General features: G+C 42.9%; 1 protein-coding gene across 3 annotated transcripts in view; it reads right to left on the reverse strand.

Moving 5' to 3' along the window:
• Positions 1 to 22,687, reverse strand: part of LOC127568436 (inactive phospholipase D5-like) — an 88,766-nt gene extending 66,079 nt beyond the window's left edge. For all 3 annotated transcript variants that reach the window (XM_052012161.1, XM_052012163.1, XM_052012162.1), the window contains exons 1-3: positions 22,349 to 22,687; positions 10,627 to 10,769; positions 21 to 204 (exon numbers count right to left, since the gene is read on the reverse strand). In XM_052012161.1, coding sequence (XP_051868121.1) covers positions 21 to 204; positions 10,627 to 10,769; positions 22,349 to 22,546 — 525 coding nt within the window. In that variant the 5' untranslated portion in view covers positions 22,547 to 22,687. The remainder of the gene's footprint in view (positions 1 to 20; positions 205 to 10,626; positions 10,770 to 22,348) is intronic.
• Between the last annotated feature and the right edge of the window lie 942 nt (positions 22,688 to 23,629).

A 23,629-nucleotide genomic window follows, 5' to 3' on the forward strand; every position in this document is an offset into this window, starting at 1 on the left:
AGATCTACTGTGGCACTTACCCTGTGGGAAAATGAATGATTGTGGTCCAGTTTCCCAATTCTCAGAGCCCAATTAGAAGAGACAATATCAACACTGTGCAGTGCAGTATCCAGCAAATCCATCCACCCCTGGAACAATGAGATGCGCCTAGTAGTGTTGTCAATGTCATCCAGCCCATCGGGAATGTTTTCCACAAGGTGGATTCTGAAGAGAAATGCAGAATTGCTTCAGGATATCTTCAGTCTCAAGACGAAACAAAAATGCTCTCCTTTCTCTTATTCAAACAATGCATTTCCATTAAGATATTCCCAGAACAGGGTGCACCGATTTTTAACCAGCCTGCTTGAGTTACACACAAATGAAAAATGTACACTCATAAAATATTGAGCATTAAATATTGAGTGCAATGACCAAGTATTTTGCAAAAATGTTCCCTTGTGAATAGATCAAGGCCAGGACTAGAACTGAAAAACAGGAACTGAAGGGCAGCGAAGGAAGCTGTTTGGAACTTCAGAAGTGTCTGTCAAGTGTTGTATTTTAGGGAACGAGTGATGTCATTAATGGGGGTGGAAAGCAATGTTAACCCCAGCCACCCAGTGAGGTCATTCTGGTTACTCACCCCTGCTGAAACCACTGGGGCAGTGGGTTTCATTGTTAAGTTGTTCTTCTGAGCAGGCGGCATGGGCAGCAAGCCAAAGCCACCAGGTCCTGTTTAACAGATAACATCATCAGGATCCAGTTGCAATGGTGTTTACAAGGTGGTCTGAGCAGGAAGCAGCAGTACATTTCCCTCGAAGGCCAGCCCAGTGAGGAAGTCCATAGAAGCCAGAAGAGACGTGAGAAGTGGATAATATTTAGGTCCTCTCTCACTGGTTGCTGTTTTACCACCCCTGTACATTTGGTTCTTTCGGACCCAACAGATCTGAATATGCAAAGTTGAGTATGATCTGCATCCAATACTCACATGTGCTTAGTTCCAGCTGTGAAACACAGCTTTACATTTTTGTGGAAGGAGAAGGAGCAGGTCTTCCCCTATTTCACTCTTTGGACAAAGGGCTCTCTCCAGTGGTCGACATTTTATTCTCAATCAGCACTGTTGGAAGCACGCCATTTAGTTCTCTCGCTGCTAATGGTGGGTGCCTACTGTGTGCCAACTGGCTGCCTACTTCCCTCAGTACAACAGTGACTATGTTCCAAGAAGTCATTCCTTGGCTGTAACGTGCTTTGGGAACGCCAGTGGTCACCAATACACGACCAAAACGTAAGTCATTCTGTTTTAAGGCCTCCCTGACCTACTGTGATCTTATGTCATCCTTGCAATAACTCCAATCAGACAACGTGTCATAGAAGCACAGAAAATGGGAGGAGTCGGCCATTCAAGCCTGGTCCACCATCTTGGCTGATCATCTACCCTGTTCCCTGCTCCCACCTTCTCCTCATATCCCTTTGGCATTAATATATTCATTGACCTTTTTCTTGTATATATGCAATGCTGAACTCAATGATAACAATCCAGGAGGGATCAGGAATGAGAACAGGAAGTTAAAATACTCCCATCCCACCCATGGAACAGTGGGTGAGCTTCTAACTCAGACCACTGATCGCCTCACCAAGACTGTCTGCTGGTTAGAAAGCCGATGGTTTTTCATTTATTTATGGGATGTAGCCATCTCTGGCGAGACCAGCATTTACCGCCTGCCCTTGAGAAGCTGGTGGTGAACTGCTTACTTAAACCACTACAGTCCTTCTGGTGAACCTACACCCAGACTGTCGTTGGGGAGGGAATTCCAGGATTTAGACCCAGCAATGACAGAGGACCAGTGATATACCTCCAAGCCAGGATGGTGTGCGACTCGGAAGGGAAAACAATGGGAGCATACTCCTCATTTGTTAACGACCTGCAAGGATCACGGGATGGGGGTAGGGGCAGCAATTATAAGCTTGGCAAATGATTTTGTGGGCTAATGTTAATGCCAGTTTGAATAACTGTCTTATTCATATGTATTACCACTGTAAATATAACCTGACAGGCTCTACAGTTAGATTCATTAGTGCTGCTCACTCAGCAGCAAGATTTACTTAATAAGGAATAATTTTGTGATGTGAAGTCATCCTCTGGAGCCATCAGTCTGTAGAAATGACTTCAATTTTCCAATCCAATGCAAATGAAGGCTGAGGTGTGGTGGGATGGTGGGGACACCATAGGCAAATCCACAGCAGTGGCCCTTGTGAGTGAGAGAAGCTGGGCCCCCAGGGGAGGTGAGAAACCGCTTGCTGCTTAAAGGATCAAGCAGCTCCAGAAGCAGCTGGGCTGCACAGAAGGTGGAACCTTGCAGAGAACAGCAGGGAAGTGGGAGTTTCACCACACGTTTACCCATACCGGTGGAATCTGAATTAATGCCTGTACCAGCCCAAATCACAGGAACACAATGGAATAGTAGGTCACCTGGCCCCTCAAGCCTGCCCCACCATTCAATATGATCATGGCTGATCTAATCCAATTCTCAACTCTTCCTCTGTATCAGATCCCCTTTGCCCCCAATCTTTCAAAAATGTATCTACCTCCACTTTAAATACTTTTAATGATGCCACCTCCACAACTCTCCAGGGTAGACAATTCCAGAGATTCACCATCCTCTTGTGACAAGAAATTTCTACACACCCGTTTTAAATGGCCATCCCCTTATCTTGAAACTGTGTCCCCTTGATTAAGACTCTCCACTAGTGCAAACATCTCAACATCTACCGTCATGCCCCCTTAGGATCTTGTATGCTTCAATAAGATCACCCCTTATTCTTCTAAAATCCAATGAATACAGACCAAACCTGTTCAAACCCTTTTGACAGGATAATCCTCTCATCCCAATTAACTTGGTGAATCTTCTTTAGACTGCCTCCAATGCTACTCCATTCTTTGTAGGTAAGGGGACCAATACAGTGCCCAGTACACCAGATGTGGCCTCACCAATATCCTACACAACTGTACTAAAACTTCCCCATTTCTAAACTCCAACCTATTTGCAACAAAGGGCAATATGCCATTTGCTTTCTTAACTGCTTGCTGCACCTGCCTGCTAACTTTTTATGATTTATGCACAAGAACATCTAGGTCCCTCTGTATCTCACAATTAGGATGAGGTTGCTTCAGCCATTTAGGGCGTGGTACAATTCAACAACACAACAGCCACAGTGGACAGTGTTTATTTCAGAAGTTAACGTCCCAGATACCCTGCCCCGTACACAATGGATGCACCATCTACCACATTTGACAATGGAACCAAAGTGATAGCACAGCGGAAGGAAGCTGCCAGCAGTACCACTTGGAAGATACGAAGGACAAGGAAATCTGCTCCAAAGTGCCAGCAGTTTCCAGGATGGTGTGTTGTCTCTCAGGTGCCAGGGTCAAGGATGTCTCTGAGCGGTGGCAAAACACTCTCAAGGGGGAGGGTGAGAAGCCAGAGGTCATTGTACGCATTGGTACTGATGACATAGGTAGAAAAAGAGATTAAGTCCTGTAGAGTGAATATAGGGAGTTAGGCAGAGGGTTAAAAAAGCCGGACGTCGAGGACTTAATCTCTGGATTACTCCCGGTGCCATGCACAAATGAGGGTAGGAATAGGAGGAGGGGGCAGATGAATGCATGGCTGAGGAGCTGGTGCAGGAGGGGGCGATTGAAATTCTTGGACCATTGGACTCTCTTCCGGGGCAGAGGTGATCTGAACCTTCTCATCTGCCACACCACTACAGTCTGCCGCAGGGAATGGTGCCGGGTCCACTGTTGGTTGTCATGGATATTAACGATTTGGATGAGAACGTAGGTGGCATAATTAGTAAGCTTGTGGGTGACACCAAAATTGGTGGTGTGGTGGATAGTGAAGAAGGTCGTCTCGGGCTACAATACGACTTAGATCAACTGGGAAAGTGGTCCAAGCAAATGGCAGATGGAAGTTAACACAGACAAGTGCAAAGTGATGCATTTTGATAAGTTAAAGCAGTGAATGACAGGGGCCTGGGGAGTGTTGTAGAACAGGGAGACCAAAGGATACAAGTACATAGTTCCCTGGAGAGCTTGAGTTATAAGGAGAGATTGGATAGGCTGGGACTCTTTTCCCTGGAGCAAAGGAGCCTGAGGGGTGACCTGATAGAGGTTTATAAAATTATGAGGACCTAGACAGGATAGATTGTTACAGTCTTTTTTGCAGGTAGGGGAGTCTAAAACTGGAGGGTATAGGTTTAAGGTGAGAAGGGAAAGATTTGAAGGGTTTACAGTAGCTCTTTGGGAACAGTGAATCCTCTGGAGACGTTCAATGCATTCAGGAAAGAACAGGCCAGTTGTAGAATCAGGCTTCCATCAGTCTCCAACCCAAAAGCAACCTCTCTACAGTTGCAGTGCCAACATTGCACACCCAGTCTTTAAATTTTGGAATAAACTGCAGTCTTTTTCCACACATAGGGTGGCAGGTATATGGAATGAGCTGCCTGAGGAAGTGGTAGGGATGGGTACAATGACAATGGATGGGTACATGAATAGGAAATGTTGAGAGGGATATGGGCCAAATGCAGGCAAATGGGACTAGTTCAGGAAGACACCTTGATTGGCATGGACGTGTTGGGCCAAAGGGCCCATTTCTGTACTGTTTCATGGTAGGCCACTCACACAGCTTTACATCTCTTTCACTGGAAGCCACATATATCTACACTACAGCATACATTCTGTCTGCAACACACAGGTGGAAATCTCTGCAGTATTCTGGAATGTGATCGAATACATGCCTGAACCATGGCTGTATGAATTGTTCCAGCGAGAACAATTATCCAGTGGGAAACTTCTCCCCTACAATCTACAGGCAGCTGAATTATCCTCATCCAGGAACTTAACTCAAACTGAAATGGTCTAGGTGATGGAGAAAGGATTAGCAAACAAAACCAAGGCTGACTTGAGACACACACACACACCTTTAATATTCCTTATTCCAGGACGCTGTACGGGTGTCAATTTATGGAAAGGGGTTTCTCTAATTTCATGGAAACCACCAAGAATTGCAGAACTGGTTACTGGTTACAGTAGCTCTTTAGGAACAGTGAATCTTCTGGAGACGTTCTGTGCACTCAGGAAAGAACAGGCCAGTTGTAGAATCAGGCTTCCATCAGTTTCCAACCCAACAGCAACCTCTCTACAGCTTCAGTGCCAACACTGCACACCCAGTATTTAAATTTTGGAATAAACTGCAGTCTTTTTCCAAAATGATTTACCTTGTAATACACCAGCAACATTTCTATCTCTACCTTGTGTGCAAGTTATCGAATAGATGAGTTAAAGGATGGATTAAGTTCAACTAATTTTAATGGAACTAATAATTGGAAATAATGTTTAGTGAAGGGTCAAGCAGATTCTGCACATTTTACCCCATTATCTGTAGACAAAATAACCCCACCAATTCCTATCAATGTGACAGAAACTAATATTTCCATCTTTATCACTCTCCTATCTAGATATAAATTCTAACTCTTGATTTCTTTGAAATCTCCTATATGACCTCTGGTTGGATGTCCCTCTGTGTAATTATTCCATTATCAATCTGTCCTCAGTAAGCCCTGCATGATTTTGTGAATGAAGTCTACACAGAACAAATGGCTATCCACAGGCACCATAAAACAATGATTTTTATTATTCATTTCTCATGATCTGAGCATTGTTGGCAAGACTAGGATTTATTGCCCTTGAGAAGGTGGTGATGAAAAATATTCTATCATACTGCTCGTGACTTATTAAGTAAGGATACAATATCACACCAGGTTTATGAGATGTGGTGGGGGCTGTTAATTTGTCACAAAGAGTAGAGAACCATCGAATTTCTGAGCCTATCGGGAGTTTTCACTCCTCAAACCACATAGGATGTAAACTATTATTGATCCTATCCTTAAGTACAAACTCACACCATCTCTCTTTTTTAATTCATTTTTTGAAAGGATCTGGAAGTTGCTGACAAGGCCAGCATTTCTTCCCCTTTGCTAACTGCCCTTGAGAAGGTGGTGATGAGTTGCCACCTTGGTCTCCTGCAGTCCTTCTGGTAGAGGTACTCCCACAGTGTTGTTGGGGTGGGCGTTCAAGGATTTAGGCCCAGTGACAATGAGGGAGTATCATAAGACCATAAGATATAGGAGCAGAATTAGGCCATTCAGCCCATCGAGTCTGCTCCACCATTCAATCGTGGTTGATTTTTTTCTACCCCATTGTCCCACCTTCTTCCTCCCATAAACCTTAACTCCCTTACCAATCAATCTCTGCCTTAAATATACCCGATGACTTGACCTCCACAGCCCTCTGTGGCAATGAATTCCACAGATTCACCACCCTCTGGCTGAAGAAATTCCTCAACTCAGTTTTAAAGGGAAGTCCCTTTATTCTGAGGCTGTGCCCTCAGCTCCTACTAACGGAAACATCCTCTCCACGTCCACTCTATCCAAGCCTTTCAGTATCTACCTCATCCTTCTGAACTCCAGTGAGCACAGGCCCAGGGACATCAAACGCTCATCATTCGTTAACCCTTTCATTCCTGGGATCATTCTTGTGAACCTCCTTTGGACCATCTCCAATGCCAGCACATCCTTCCTTAGATACGGGGCCCAAAATTGCTCACAATATTCTAAATGCGGTCAGACCAATGCGTTATAAAGCCTCAGCATTACATCCTTGCTTTTATATTCTAGTCCTCTCGAAATGAATGCTAACATTGCATTTGCCTTCCTTACTACTGACTCAACATGCAAGTTAACCTTGAGGGAATCCTGAACTAGAATCCCCAAGTCTCTTTACACCTCTGATTTCTGAAATTTCTTCCCATTTTTTAAAATAGTCTACCCCTTTATTCTTCCTACCAAAGTGCATAACCTCACATTTCCCTACACTGTATTTCATCTGCCATTTCTTGGCCCTCTCCCAACCTGAATAAGTCCTTCTGCAGACACTAGCTGTTTCTCCACCTATCTTGGTATCATCTGCAAACTTTGTCACAGCACCATCAGTTCCTTCATCCAGATCATTACTGCATAAAGTGAAAAGTTGCAGTCCCAAAACTGACCCCTGCAGAACTTCACTGGTCACCAGCAGCCATCCTGAAAAGGGCCTCTTTATTCCCACTCTCTGATTTCTGCCAGTCAGCCAATCTTCTAACTATGCTAGTACCTTGCCTCTAGCATCATGGGCTCTTATCTTGTTTTGCAGCCTCATGTGTGGCACCTTGTCAAAGGCCTTCCAAGTAAACAACATCCACTAACTTTCCTTTGTCTAACCTTCCTGTTACTTCCTCAAAGAATTCTAACAGATTTGTCAGGCAAGATCTCCCCTTTATGAAACCATGCTGACTTTGTCCTATTTTATCATATACTTCAAATACTCTCAAATTTCATCCTTAATAATGGACTCTAAAATCTTACCAATAACTAAGGTCAGGCTAACCGGCCTATAATTTCCTATCTATTGCCTCCCTCCCTTCTTAAACAACGGTGTCACATTTGCAATAAGATTCCAAGACTTGACAGTGTGCAACTTGAGCAGGAACCTGGAGGGGCAGTGCACTTGTAGTCCTCGTCCTTGGTGGTAGAGCTCATGGCCTTGGAAGGTGGAATTGTTATACTGTAGGCAAGTAACTGCAGTGCATTTTGTAAATGGTATATACTGCAGTCGCTGTGCAGCAGTGGTGGAGGAAATGGAGTGTGAATCGAAAAGGGCTGCTTTTTTTTTCCTGGAAGGTGTCAAGCTTCTTGAAAATGTTCGTACAGCACTCATTTAGGCAAATGGAGAGCATTCCATCATGCTTTTGATTTGTGCCTTGTAGATGATGTAAAGACCTTGCAGCGTTAAGAGGTGAGCCACTCATCACAGGATATCCACTCCCTGACCTGATCTTCTAGCCCCAGTATTTATGCAACTGGTCCAAATGAGCTTCTGGTCAATGATGACCCACAGGATATCGACGGTGGGAGACTCAACGATGGTAATGCCATTGAACGTCAAGAGCAGATGGTTAGATCCTTGCATTGCAGATGCTCATTGCCTGACATTTTTGTGAGGTGAATCTCACTTGGCGCTTAACAGACCATGCCTGAATTTTGTTTGTCTTGCTGCATGCAAGCATGGGCTGCTTCATTTGTGGGGAGTTGCAAGTGGGATTGAACATTGTGCAATCATCAGCGAACATCCCCACTTCAGACCTCGTGATGGACACAAGGTCTTTGAAAAAGTAGCTAAAAATGGTTGTGCCGAGGACACTGCCCTGAGGATCTCCTGCAGCGATGTTCTGAAGCTGGGATAATAAAACCTCCAACAATTATGATATCTTTGTGCAAGGTACAATTCCAAAACAAGGGGGCATGGATTTAGGGTGAGAGGGGAAAAGATTGAAAAGGGACCTGAGGGGCAACTTTTTCAGGCAGAGGGTGATGAATATATGGAACAAGCTGCCAGAGGAAGTAGTTGAGGCAGGTACAATAGTATCATTTAAGAAACACTTGGATAGTTATATGCAGGTGTGGGGCTTAGGGGGATATGGGCCAAATGCAGGAAATTGAGACCAGCTGGGTGGGCACCGTAGTCAGCATAGACTCGTTGGGCCAAAGGGCCTGTATCCACACCGTGTTGCTCTATGACTCTATAACCCCTTTGATACCCATTGACTTGAGTTTTACCAGGGCTCCTTGGTGCCACACTCTGTCAAAGGCTGCTTTGATTTCAAGAGCAGTCACCTTCACCTCCCCTCGGGAATTCAGCTCTTTAGTCTATATGTGATGAGATCTGGGGCACAGTGGTCCTGATGTAACCCAGAAGGGGCATCAGTGAATAGGTTATGGGTAAGTAAGTGCTGCTTGATAGCACTGTCAATAATGCTCGACATGCAGGATCTTCCTCAAACTATCCAACATTCTCATACTTCATGTACAGATTTTGTTTTCTTTTCTGGATTACCTCTAAAGTAATCCTTCGGGGCCCATTAAAGCAAATGTACCTTTCAATTAATTATCCCAATTGATTTTAAGATTGCCCAATAACATTTTCTGTTAAGTACTGGGTTGCCAACGCCAACCCAGATATTATTCACAAAGTTGTTCAGATCTCACCAACAATGGTGCTTGGACCTGGACATAAGCCAGCCTTGTATCCCTGGAATAATGAATGAATGTTTCGATGGAGCCTTTTAGGACTTTGTAAGGAATTGACAAGATACTCAGACAGGAACTGGTGACACACAGACAATATGTCAAAATCAGAAATAAGAAACAGAAAATCCTGGAAATACTCAGCAGGTCAGGCAGCATTTGATGGGAGAGACGTCAAATTCAGTGTCACACCATTCAGAAATTAAGACATACTTTTCCGTGCAATGGATGATAAAGCAGAATTTTCTGCTACAAAAAGCAGTAGCTGATAAACTGAGAAGTTTTAAAATCAGACATTAACAGGATTTTTGCCAAAGGCGACATAAAGAGATATTGAGCCAGCCAAGCAGTTGTTAAGATACAGATAGATCCTACACTGAAAGGCAGTACAAACTTGAGGGGGTGAATAGCCTTATGCTGTTCTCTATGATTCTATAGTACACCAGGGTTATTGTGGGGTACCACATTCCTCAACATAGGGAGAGATATATATAAAAAAACGGTAGGGTGATTGTAAGAGAAGGGAACACTGGCACCTACTCAAACTAACCTTGAAGGTCAACGTAGTTCCCATCTCATATACAACCCAGAAGTGTCTTCTGCCCTCAGATGCAAGTCTCTTGCATCTAACCTTGTTTCCACAGACCTTTTATTTTGATCCCACCAGTACAGAGAACAGCCTACTTCTATCTACGATGCCCATTATTGTAAGCCCTTCTGTTATTCTCCTTCCACCACTTAAGCGACTGTGGCTAAAATGTCTGGATTGTATGGAAAAATTGAATTTAAAGTAGGTTGTTGAATGCCTTGTATAAATGTCAGCAATAACCAGGTTTAACAAATCAATAGGATAAAAAGAGATTAGTGGAAAGAAAGGAAACACTTCATCTCTAAAATGTCACATGTCAGCTGGTCAAACAGATCATAAGCAGTTGACAAGAGGCTAATGCAATCTGAACCTGCCTTAATAGCAAGAAAAATAAAAGAAGGATTTCAGTGTATTTATTCTGATAAATAAGACCATACACAATGTGGTACTGTGGCCACTATCTTGCTTGGTGAGTTATCAAGTCCTGTAGCTAGAAAAATGTACAATAGTGATCTTTAGCCCACACTCAGTAAGCTAATCTTAGCCAAAGTGTCAGCTGGACCACAAACAATCTCAAAATGAAATGGATCTGAAAATGCAAGGTAAGCAAGTGTCCCAATACTGATGCAAGACCCCTGCACCAGTTGTGAACATTGTGTACAATTGAGTGAAACTTAACATGTTCTTAGGATCTTATGGATTTAGCATAATCACATGAACTTCGCACACCAAGTGTGCTGCTTGGATGAGGTAGAACCAGGATGTGTGGAGCCCAATCTGATGTCGTGGCTGCATTGCAAACCAATTTGCTCAGTAAAAAAAAGGTGAACTAAGAGAATGTAAATTAGGGTCAACATATCCATTCTCTTGTTGCCTCTTACCGGCAGTTCCTATTGCAGTTGTCCTCTGTAATTAATTCTGTGTCGCTGCTGGTACCTGGAATATCCACAGCTGAAAATATCAGTGCAACAGAGATGGCAAAACAGCACACCAGGGCAAACCCTACGATGCACTTCTGCTGTGACTAAAGTGGAGCAAACAAAACAGAAACAAATGAATATATCTTTTAATAATAGCTTCTAACATTTTCTTTAATACAGATGTTAAGCCACCAGGCCTGTAGTTCCCTCCCATATTGCTGTATACAATGCTGATACACCTACCTGTTACCCACCCAGTGTCGTTAACTATCACCTAACTTCTAAACTGAAAGCCAAGTCTTTGCTTTCAGCAGAAGCCAATGCTCAGAGTGGGAAAATAGCAGGGTACCAAACCATTTTAATAAACTTCCCAAAATGGAAGCAGTGATATACACTGAGAGAACGAGGAGTCCACGGAACTGTTACAAGTATACCATTTGCTTCAGGAAAGAAGGATCGAGAACCATCTACGAAACATGTACATTTGTATGGATCCATTATGTCTGCATAGCAACATTAGGAATAGAAGGAAGTCATTTCCCCCCCTCCCCCATCCCATGGGTTAGCTCTTTCATTTAAAAAGACAACACCCAACCTGCACCTCATCCTCCCCATTCACTGACCCTACTTTCTTGATCCCTTACCTAGTAGAAGTCCATCTTGAAGCCCCAAATATCCTAGCCTTATGATGGAGAGTATCCCAGATTTCCTGTATTTTTGATCTTGTTCTTGAGTGGCCCAATTCTTATTACAAGATCATGCCCCCTGCAATGTTCTGGGCCAATGGGAATAATTTTAATCCAACATGCCTGACAGAAGCCCATAGTTAGAAGTGCAGCACCAATGTTCTATTCTGCCAAATGTTGTTCAACAGAATGGAATCAGACAGGGTGTAAAACCAGCGTTGGGTTTGGATGCATCAGTTTCTTGACAGAGGGGTGGGGGTTGACTAAGATTGCTCCCTATGCATTCATATCTCCAACTTCCCTCACCTATGATGTTTTCCTGGAAAATGGGAAGAGTACCCAGCACATTCTTTAAAAACTCAAGCGCAAGAATCTAGGTTGTCATTTCAAGGCAGTACCCTTGAGAAGCCATGGTGTCATTCAGATGAGGAGTAGAGCCAAGGCTTGTGTTTGCTCTCCCAAATGGATACAAAAAAAATCCCACCATCTTATTTGGAAGAAGGGCTATCAACATTACCTTCAATATCCTAGTCAATATTTCTCTCTCCATCAGCATTACTGAATATGGGTTATTTGAACACTATCACATTGTTGATCATGGGAGCTTGTTGTGTGTAAATTGGCTGCCATATTTGCTAGATTATAACACTGACCAATTCTGAAAAGGACATAGGCGATTGGGAAATGTTTTGGGACATATTGAAAGGGTGTTACATAATTGCATGTCTTTCTTTAAAAAAAAATCATAAGATCTCTACGGAGGATGCCCTCACTGACTCTCCGAGATGCTTTTGTTCTAAACCTCAGATTTTTAAAGGTTGTGTTGTATGCAGCCCAACTGCAAATTGATCCTTCAGAAGCCAGCATTGTGCACGAGCAGGAGGAGTGCAACAAGGCTGCTTTCATTCACCACATCACACTGAAGAAAACATTTGGTTGCAGAACACATCAAAGCCCAGTGAACAGGAAAACAGCATCTCATCTCAGTCTTTATTTATTATTCTGTTGCATGCCTTTGGGTCACTGAATTCATCATAATGCTTTAGTCTCAGAACATCACTGACAGCCAATCTATCCCACCATTACCACTAAAGCAGGGGATGCAGATAGGATGAAAATAGTGAATGTAGTCTACCATGTTGTCTTGACCCATTAAAGTGCATCAAAAGTCACTGGTGTACAAATAAAGCAACCATTGCCACACAGGCTGGTTCTATGTAGAGTGTAGGAAGCCAGACTAATTCAAAAGATTTCTTAATATAAAGAAAGAACTTGCATTTATAAAGATCTTAAGATGTTCTAAGTGCTTCATAGTCAATGAATTCAATGCAGCAAAGTCATTAATATCAACTGTATCTCATTTAGATTTAAAAAGATATTAATAATAGAAATTTTCCAAATGCTCTACTTAACTAGAAGTAATAAGTATTGGGGAAAGGAAGATGAAATCCTGATTGTACATCACCACAGGCTAACTCACCGATTCTCACCATTGCCCTGTGATCATTGACTCACGTGATTGCTCAACTAGCAATTCATCCAACAGTCAAAGGCATCCTTGTTGATTGCTTTGCTTCTGAAAAGACACTGATGATGCAATGAACCCAGGAACCTGAAACTCCTGACTTGGGGCATGTAACACTGTTGTTCCAGAGCCACTGGGTGAAAAATCCTGGAAATCTGTACCCAACACCACTGGCCCTTCTTTACCAGGTAGAATGCAGCAGTTTACGATACTCTCCAACCTCTCAGTGGCAAGTAGAGATGGATAAAAATGCTGACCTTGCAGATAATGCTTACTTTCTGTGCATCAAAATCCTTTGCAGCTCTTATTATTTTATTTTATTCTTGTAGCTACATGAAGCAATCAAGTTATACACTTCAATGGCAATGTGCAATAGTACCATTTTTAATTCCCCCTTTTCTCAACTTTAATCTTGCTTGCTCATACACTCAAGAGCCAGGAGAGACAGGAAATTTGATTCTCTGTGACAGATATCAGCTGCTTATAAGGATTTCTTGTTCATTTGAAACCCCAGTTCTGCACCTGTTTAGTGTCTTTGCTCGCTGCTACTACCAAACACTAGTCAGGAGCAGAGAAAGGTCTGTTTTTATTTAAAGAAGCACTTCCCACCTCCATCCCCCACCCCCACATGTAACTAGCAGAAGACGACTATTCTGATACTTCTATTGTTGAGAAACTATTTAGAATCAACTTCTCGTAAAGAGTAGAATTCCAAGGTATTCCTCAGTCTATTTCAAGAAAGACTATCAAATATATTAAAATCGCCTTCACTGAAATTTATGATTAAGTCAACCAATGATTTATGTTCTTCCAGTGGGAAACAGTAAAAATGTAAATTGGTACTTTATCACACCCCAGAGACTTACTCATATCCATTAACTGGAAGGGAACCTACACATATAAAGATACTCATCCTGCCAAGCAATACAATTCTCAAAGCACAACATTCTATAGGGGTCTATTGGAATGACTCATTTTAAAGTAAAATGATCAATCATTTCCTTCTTATCTTTTATCACTTCTCCTCTTTGCTCCTTTAACCAGGTAATCTTCTTTCTTCCAGGAACACTGCTCTTTCCAATAATCATAGAACTGTATAGCACAGAAATGGGCCCTTTCGTTCCAAGTTAACAATCCACACTAATCCCATTTGCCTGCATTTGGCCCTTGTCACTACTTCTTTCCAATGCGTGCGTGTCCAAATGCCTTTTAAACAATGTAATTCTACCTGCCTCTACCACCTCCTCCGGCAGCTTGTTCCAGATATTTACCACCCTTCATGTGGAAAAACTCAACCCTCAGATCTCCTTTAAATTTCTTCCATCTCACTTCTAAATCTGTGCCCTCTGATCCTAGACTCCTTTGATCTATCCTATCCTTGCCCCCTTCATAATTTTATAAACCTCTATAAAGTCACCCCACAACCTCCAATGTACCAGTCTGTCCAATCTCTCCTTATATCTACAGCCCTCCATTCCAGGCAACATTCTGGTGAATCTCCTCTGCACCCTCTCTTTTGCTACCACATCTTTACTCTAGTGTGGTGTCTACAATCATACCCAATATTCTAAATGCAGTCTAACCAATGTTTTTACAGCTGCAACACAATGTCCCAACTCTTTAAATCAATGCCTCAGGTTTTGAAGGCAAGCATACCAAATGCCTTTTCCACGACCCTATATATACCCTGTGTCGCCACTTTCAGGGAGCTATGGATTTCCTCCCCAAGGTCTCTCTGTACATCAATGTTCCTATGGTCCCCGCCATTTACTAATTTTATAGAAAACAGGCTGCCAAAGATGTCTATAACCAAAGGCTATAGGTTTAAGGCAAGGTTTAGAGGCGATATAATAAAGTTTTTTCCAACGAGAAGCTGGTTAAAGTTCAGAATGTACTCCCCAAGAGAGTGGTGGAGGCAGAGACGCTCACAACGTTTAAGTTTCTAGATAAGCACTTGAATAACCAAGGTATAGAAAGCTCCGGACCAAGTGCTGGTAAATGGGATTACAATGGATGGATGCTTGATGGTTGGCATGGACAGGTTGGGCCGAAGGGCCTGCTCCTGAGCTGTGTGATTCTATAATTTTAGTAGAGGTGTTTTAGATAATTACCTAGAAATCTAATCAGAAAAAGAGAATCTATACGAAGAACAAAATGGCAACAGTTTACAGTCTGCTATTCAGTCTGATTCCCACAGTTCACACTTTGAGAGAAGTACTCTGCTGTCCATTATATAAAGGAGGGCATTATAGTGTGCATAACAAGTGCAATTGTGGCCTCCCTATAAATAGCGGATAGTGAAAATGTTAGGAGTCATGTTCCTCCCTGTGATGGAACGTAGGCATTTAATGAACTGTTCTATGGCAGTCATGAACCAGTTTATTTTAAATGTGCTATCCTCTTCTGTTAAAATAGGTTTGACAAGAATTTAACAAGGACATATTAACCCGTGTACTAAAAATACCAGAGTACCTTAAGCTGAATAAAGTACCATCTTTGATGCATGGTACAAATACAGACCATGGTTTGGTACCACCTCCCACTAATTGTGCAGATGCCAAGTTTGATACATTGTCTGATCTTGAGTTGGACAAGCTTTTAGGAGCAGTAATGAAAAGGGAAAAAACACTGATCCAGGGCTTCCTGTACAAGTTAGAACATAAGGACCACCTAACAAGCCTATTCTTCCATTCAGTAAGATCGTGGGTGATCCAATCTTGGCATCACCACAACTTTCCCCACTTGTTCCCAAACCTTCGGACTCGCTTGTTGTTCAACAGTCTGTCACTCCCTGCCTTCAACATTTTCAATGACTCTCGGGGATAGAGAACACCAAAGATTTCTGACTCCCTAGTACATGGCAATATATTACCCCCAACCCACTGAGTTCTTAAATTGTGCAATAATCTTTCATGTGGCACCTTATCAATTGCCTTCTGGAAATCCAAATACACTACATTACCGATTGCCTTAATGGGTTACATCCTCAATGAACTTTAGCAAATACTTTTGCCAAAGAATTTAGCATTTGTCAAATACCATTTCACCCAAAACCACATTGCCTCTGCTTGATCGTCCTGTAATTTTTTTTTTCCAAAGTCCAACCATGACATCCCTAATAATGGATTCCAGCATTTTCCGAATGACTGATGCTAGATAACTAGCCTATAGTTTAGTTTTTGGAAAGTAATTCTTGAGTTGCAGCAAGATGGCCATCATTACTTGCAATTCCTTTTTTCTGAAAAGGACGTTACAGATCATTTTTAATTGGAGCAATGAGATACAACTGAGTGAGATGCTGGTCCACTTCACAGGGCAGTTAACAATCAACCATGCCGATGTGAGACTGGAGTCATACATTGGCCAGACCAAACAGAGACGGACAATTTCAATCCCACAGGGATATGAGTAAGCATCTGTGCTTTTAAATGTCAATGTGACAACTCTTACTATTGCTTAAGTTATCAGCCTTGGTTTAAAGGTGATATTCTCACTTCTGATCCAAGGGCCCAAGCACTAGGCATGGGATGAGTTCATAATCTGGGTTGAAATTCCAGGGAATCACAGAACAATGTACATCACCTTCAGGATGCAATTTTAGTGAAACCCTGTTTGCATTCTCAAATAGGCCCAACCTTCCCCTCAGCACCATTTCTAGGAAAGGGAATTGGCGTATTCATCAATACAGTTTGCTCAATATGCATTGTCAACAGAAAAGAAAAACTTGCAATTATATAGCACCTTTCACATCTCTTTTGGGACTTTCAAAGTACTTTTGAGTGTAGTCACTTCTATAGTATAAGAAAAGCAGTAGTCAATTTGCACACAGCGGGCTCCCACAAAGAGCAAAATAAAGTTCACATTGTTGATTAAGAGTTAAGTACTGGATAGGACACTACCATAACTAATGCAGATGATGAAAATCTGAAATAAAAACAAAAAATTCTAGAATTCATCAGTTTGATGAACGGTTATCAACCTGATACATTAACTCTTGCTTTCCTCATGGATTCTGCCTGACCTGCTGTATATTTCCAGTACTTACTGTTTTTATACCTTGATGACTTCCCTGCTTTTCTTTGAAGTATCATTATAGGATTAAAATTTAAAAACCACAGATGCTGGAAGCCTGACACAAAACCAGAAAATGCTCTGAAAACTCAGCAAGTCAGGCAGCATCTGTGGAAAGAGAAACAAGATGACTTCAAAGGCAAAATAATGTTGATGCTGGAAATTTGAAATAAAAAACACAGAATATTGGAATTAGATCTGATGAATGGTTTTTAATCTAGAATGTTCATTCTATTTCTCTTTCCACAGATGCTGCCTGACTCACTGAGTGTTTCCAGCATTTTGTGTTTTATACCATTATACAATATTTTAGTTTCCACGAGGGAACAGACAAAGCCTTGGTTTATATAAGACATCATCTTATACAAAGTAACAGTACACTGGAGCATCAACCCAGATTATATGTTCAAGCCTCAATAGTTTATCTGGAATTTACAACCTTCTGACTTGGAGATAAAGTGTTAGCCACTGCACCTGACACAACTAAAATAGTATGTAGGCTCAAATTCCCGTGGCTGTTTGCTGTACACAAACCTGGCTGCACGCCTGCTTAAACTGGGCTGCTCCCAAATCTTAAATACGTGTTCAAATAAAAAATGATGCATTACAAGCTTGGTGTCATTTAAACTACCAACTTGTGCAAAATTTACTGCCATGATTTTCAAGTAATCTCTTTATCCACATGTATTTTGTCAGCTTTGTATAGCCTGAAGTTAATAATAAATGACTACAGGCAGAATTTTTTTTGGAATTTTAAAATTTACCTTCACGAACATCTACCTCCTGCCTTCTCCTACCTCCTTTTCCTTCTAAGAACAGCTATAACATATGCATGGATTCCAACGTTATCATGATAGAGACAATCTATTCAGGTGCTTCCACACAATCCTTTTACTCAGTCATCCAAATCTCTCCCCTACCCACCAACACCCATAGAGTCCCAGTTCTCCTTCATCTTGTTCAATGCCTTCTCTGAGCTCACTCAAGCCCTGTTCTCGCACACCCACTCTCAATGAACACATGATCAGTCAGCTCCCTTCCTTGGGAGCTGGCATTCCAAGTGTCTCCCATTCTTCAATTCAAGAACAGTATGATGATGCTTTAAAAAGAGAGAAAGTAAAACACTTAAAGGCAATCCAACCCTCTTTTCCTGTCCAAAACCCTTGTAATCACATTATGACCTCCCAGCTGTACACCCATTTCTCCTAAAATATTGCAGTTACAATCTCTCCAATCATTGTCTTTGCAATATCACAAAATAGCCCAAAATAAGCTACAAGCAGCATGTTACATTATCCCTGCTCAGCCCTCTCCTGCCCATTGAGATCATTGTACAGATTACAAGCCAGATCTGACTATCCTAGACTTTCCTCCCAGAACTGCAGACTGCTGTTACCCCACATCTGCCCGTGCTCAACTCGTCCAGATGCAGAGGGCTGCTTGATACGGGAACTCCAATGCACAGGAACACAAGAAGCTATAGGGAGCGGTGGACTCAGCCAGTTCCCTCATCAAGGACATCTACAAGAGGCGATGTCTCAGGAAGGCGACATCCACCATTAAGGCAGGAGGTACAAGGAGCCTGAAGACCCACACCTCGGGGTTCAACAACAGCTTCTTCCCCACTGCCATCAGGTTCTTGAACTGACCTGAAGAACCCTAATTCTACCTCAGACTTGCACTAATGCTGTTATGTTTACTTTTGTTTATTCTGTTGTGCAAGTTATTTATAATTTATGTTAATTTAACCTTATGTAATTTATGCTTTCATGTTTGTAATGTACAGTGCTGCAACTGCGAAAAGCTAATTTTCATGGTATTTATACCCTGGGTATGTATGCCCATGACAGTAAACTTGAACTTATGTTTGCCACAGGCATCCCAGCATCCTGTGATGTTTGATTTGAGCACAGCAGAATCTCCAGCAGTACAGTGAAATGGCCCTCTGCTGAATTATCCTGGCAACTTTGACAGCCTCACCCCTATTCCTGCAGCTGGTAACATTTCTAAATAATTTTGAAGCTTTGGTAATGTCCCTGACTATTAGAATTCATGCAATTAAAAGTTAAATAAAACCACTCATTAATAAAAACATTAAAGTGAAATAATTAAAAAAGCAATATTCCTTCCCCACTGCCTGTTAATCCCCACTGAAAATTCCCTAGAGTTCAGCAACAGAACAAACTGAAGATGTGGCCTTCCGAATATGTCCAGGCTCCCACGTCTGACAGTGTGCGCAGAACTCCTGGACCTAATGCAGTTTCCAAAGCTAAACACCTTGTAGACATCACTGTCAAGACCAGCCATTATTGACCATCCCTCATGCCCACAAGTTAGGAGTGCGATGAAATGTGGTACCATCCAGGATAGAATGGCTGGCTGGATTAGCACCCCATCCACCACCTTAAACATTCGTTCCCTCCACTATCAGTGCACAGAGGCTGGGCTGTTTACCATGTACAAAATCCACTACAATCACTTGCCTGGGCTACTGCAACAATGCACTCCAAACCTGCGGCCTCTGTCACCAAGGAAGATATTGGATCCACCCTCTGCAGGTTACCACCTAAGTCACAACCATCCTGACCTAGAAGTGTATCACTGATCCATCACTGTTGCTGGATGCAAACCCTGGATCTCCTTACCCTACAGCTCTGTGGGGGCACTTTCACCAGAAGGACTGCAACAGTTCAAGCTGGGAGTTCACCACCAACCCCATTATGGGCAGTCAGGGTTGGGAAGTAAATGCTGACCTTACTAGCAATGCCTGGATCCCCCATAAAATGAATAAATAACAAACAACCACGAGCAATTGAATTTTTTCTCAATTGCCAACACTTCGCGATCCCCAAGGTCTACTTTTGGATTATTCCATTCTTGACATAAATGCTCTCCCTTGGAGATATCCACAAGCATCAGATCAGCTTCCTCTGCCCACTGGTGAGACCAGCTCTAACTCTCCAGCACTTCTCTCAATATAGTCAAACTTCAGGTTTCCAGCTCCACCGAGGGAACAGTGGGACCAACATTCTCAGTCTGCCGTGATCGCCATATTTTGCCAATGATTCAAACAACCTTCCTGACCACTATCCCAAGATGAATGACACCCTTTGCAATCCCTGTCCTAGTTTAGATCACAAGTTGAGCTTCTGATGTTATATCCTTTCCATAATGTTTCCAACATGTGAACATACAAATTGTGAGCAGAGGTAGACCACTCAGCCACTTAAGCCTGCACTGTTGTTCAACAATTATGGCTGATCTGATTGAACCTCAGCTTTACTGAGGTTACAATCTCAGTAAGTTTTCACCATCTTGCTTATCAAATCTACCTCCGTCCAAAAAAATATTTAAACATTCTGCTTCTATTGTCTTTTGAGAAAGAGTTCCAAAGACTCATGACCCTCTGAGAGAAAAAAATTCACATCCTCAAACTTAAGCAGTCTTTCCTTATAAGATAACCTGTATAAGTCTTGCAAACTTTCTCGGAACTACTTCTAATGCATTAATATCCTTCCCAAAATAAGGAGACCAATACTATACACAGTTCTCCAGATGTGGTCTCACCAATGTTCTGTGCAACTGAAGTATAACCTCCCTATTCCCCTCACAATAAGCAATATTAGTTTTCCTAGTCACTTGACGTAACTGCATACTAACCTTTTGAAACTCATGCACCAGCACTCCCAGGTCCCTCTGTTAGAACATAGAACATTACAGCACAGTACAGGCCCTTTGGCCCATGATGTTGTGCTGACATTTTATCCTGCTCTAAGATCTATCTAACCCTTCCCTCCCACATAGCCCTCCATTTTCCTATCATTCATGTGGCTAAGAGTCTCTTAAATGTCCCTGATGTATCTGCCTCCACCACCTCTGCTGGCAGGATGTTCCATGCACCCACCACTCTCCATGTAAAAAAACTTGCCTCTGACATCCCCCCTATACCTTCCTCCAATCACTTTAAAATTCCTCAGAGCTTTGCAATCTTTCACCATTTAAAGGCTCTTTCCCCCATTTTTCCTGCCAGAATGGACAATTCCACATTATTTTCCAGTTGCCAGATTTGCCCCCATTCACTTAAACGAACTCCCTCTGCAGGCTTGCTCTCCCCGTAACCTTCTCCATTCCTACACCTCCTTCTTGCCACTCTCTGACTCTGGCCACTTGTACATACCCTCCCCCCTTGCCCTGACACTAGAGAGATAGACACCACCTCCTTAACCCACCAGCCTTCAGATATCTCTTTGGTCAGGTTTTGGTCATTTCTTCTAAAATCTCCTTTTGCTCTTTGCATATTTTCCCCTTACACCTTGGTAAAGGGTCGCTAAAGCTTTGCAAAAAAGCCTCAGTAATGCAGATTTTTTTATGTTTGTCTCTTTATCCCATGTATCTCCTCAGACAGGGGACCTTCTCCACTGCCCAGAGGTCCCAATTTTCACCCTTCCACAGTGGGAATGCACCCAGAGACTCATTGCTGGGCGTGGAAATAGTGCCCATGGCTGGAGCGACCATGTGTGGACAGAGGCAGACATAGGACCATTTACATCCAACTTCTTGAGGTGGGAAATTTTGAAAATACTCAGCAATCATTCAGCATCTATGGGAAGGCAGCAATAAACAATCTGCTGGAAAAATTCAGCAGGTGGGGCAGCATCTGAGGGAGGGGAGGAAGGAGTTGTCCAAGGAATTCTTTTGCAGGAGATTGTTGCTCCAGATTCCAGCATCTGCGGTCTCTTGTGTCTCCTCTGTGGGAAGAGAAACTTGAATATCAGTTAACCCGGTGAATGGTCAGCCAGACACTGAAACCTTGTTAATGTTCGTATATTGGAAAGCAAGGCGAATCCTCCACTCACTAATGTGATTAGTAAACACTTACAATCAATTAAAGCCACCGCGCCAACTCAGGAGGAGCTGGCATTACGAGCTGGAAGTTTATCGCCTTGACCAACCCACCCTCAGCCAATATCCATCATCAACTCCTGCACGTTTTTCCTGGGGATTACGGTGGTTGGGGAATCGCTGCACCGTGTCCGGGAGTTACAGCAACCCCCTGATATTCATTCAGAACACTTCAGGACTCTGCTCTCCGCCGGTTGCTGCCCGTAAAAGTTACACGGTCGAAATAACTTTAATTCAAAAGCACCGCGATACCCCGAATATATTTAGGCGCCATTTCAAGAACAAAAAAATAAAATAATCTAAACTTTGCAGTCAGGATTATTTTTGATGCTGTTGTCATGTGCACTCCCAGAGCATGTACATCAAGAGCATACTGTATCCATTATTTATCAAAGCAATTGATGGTTCACTTGTCACATCCCACTATAAAGGGCTCTTGAAATCCCTCCCTCCACGCCAAATGAAAAGGGGTAGATTTAACATTTGATAAATGGCTCACATGCTCGCTTTTCGTCCTGTGATTGAGGTAGACCGACACAGTGTAATCCTTCTTTTTGGCCGCGCTGTACAAGTTGGTAGTCCCCCGGGGAGCGCTCTGGGTCGCTTCCCTGGCCCCAGGTTTTAATTTCAGCTGATCGTAAGGCTCCTCCGGCAGGCGGTCGTGCTTAACTTCCATGTTCTTGTTCCAGTCAGTCATTTCCGAGCCCTGAGGGGTGGGGGAAGAGAGAAAGGAGAAGTGGGGGCGATCGGCAGACAACTCAGGTGCCGCTGCCACCCAGCCGACTGCAGTTCATACTGGCTGAGTAGCTGGTAGCTGCAGCAAAGCACCGACCGAAAAGCAGAGGACTGCCCAGTGGGAGGGGCACACGTTGGATCTGCGTATGGTGCAGTGAGCTGCAGAAAGAAGAGGGTTGTGTACAGTATTGTGAGGAACGGCGTGGTGAAGTTCAATCAGGAGCTCTCCTCACTGCAGACACCCAGGTGGACAAATAACAGCAACCTGCTTCTGGGGAAGGTTCAGCCCAGTTAAAATCAACAGCCTCACACAGCCACCGGGTCATCAATTCAGAGACGTTCTCAAAACAAAAGGACGGTCTTATTCGCAACAGATTGTAAAATCGGGCTCCAAACACGGCCCCCTACTAAGACGGGAGCCATTGAGTTCGTACCCGCGGAATGCCGCGGAAGTTACTGGGCTGACACGACTGGTAATTCAGAAATAGCAGGTTCAAATCCCCGCACGGTGACTGGGGAATTTCAATTCGGTTAATGAAGTAAATCTGACATTTAAAGGTTGTCTTAGGAATGATGCCCATTGACGTGATACGTTGTTGTCACAAGCTAATTTAGGAAGGAAATCCGCTGCTCTTCCATTTCCCACAAAGTGAAATTGAAAATACTGCAGGCGCTGGAAATCTGAGATAAAAACAGAAAATGCTGGAAACACTCAGCAGGTCAGGCAGCATCTGTGGAAGGAGAAGCAGAGTTAACCTTTCAGGTCAAAGGTCCTTTATGAAAAGTGGGAACAAGTTAGTTTCAGGTCAGAGAAGTTGGGGGAGGGATTGATAAAACAAAAGGAATATCTCTGATCTTTAACTTCGCTCATTAACCTATTTACTGGTTAACATTTTGCACACCACCTCGGGAACCCTGCCCTCGCCCTATCAGAGATCTTCTCTTTGTCCTATCCATCCCTTGCTCAGCCTCTCTGCAATTTAAAACTAAGTTCTCTCTTTCTCTCCTCTGCCATAAGCTTTTCGACCTGACACTTTAACTGTTT

The sequence above is a fragment of the Pristis pectinata genome, chromosome 3 (genome assembly GCF_009764475.1).
Source record: "Pristis pectinata isolate sPriPec2 chromosome 3, sPriPec2.1.pri, whole genome shotgun sequence".
Classification (NCBI taxonomy): domain Eukaryota; kingdom Metazoa; phylum Chordata; class Chondrichthyes; order Rhinopristiformes; family Pristidae; genus Pristis; species Pristis pectinata.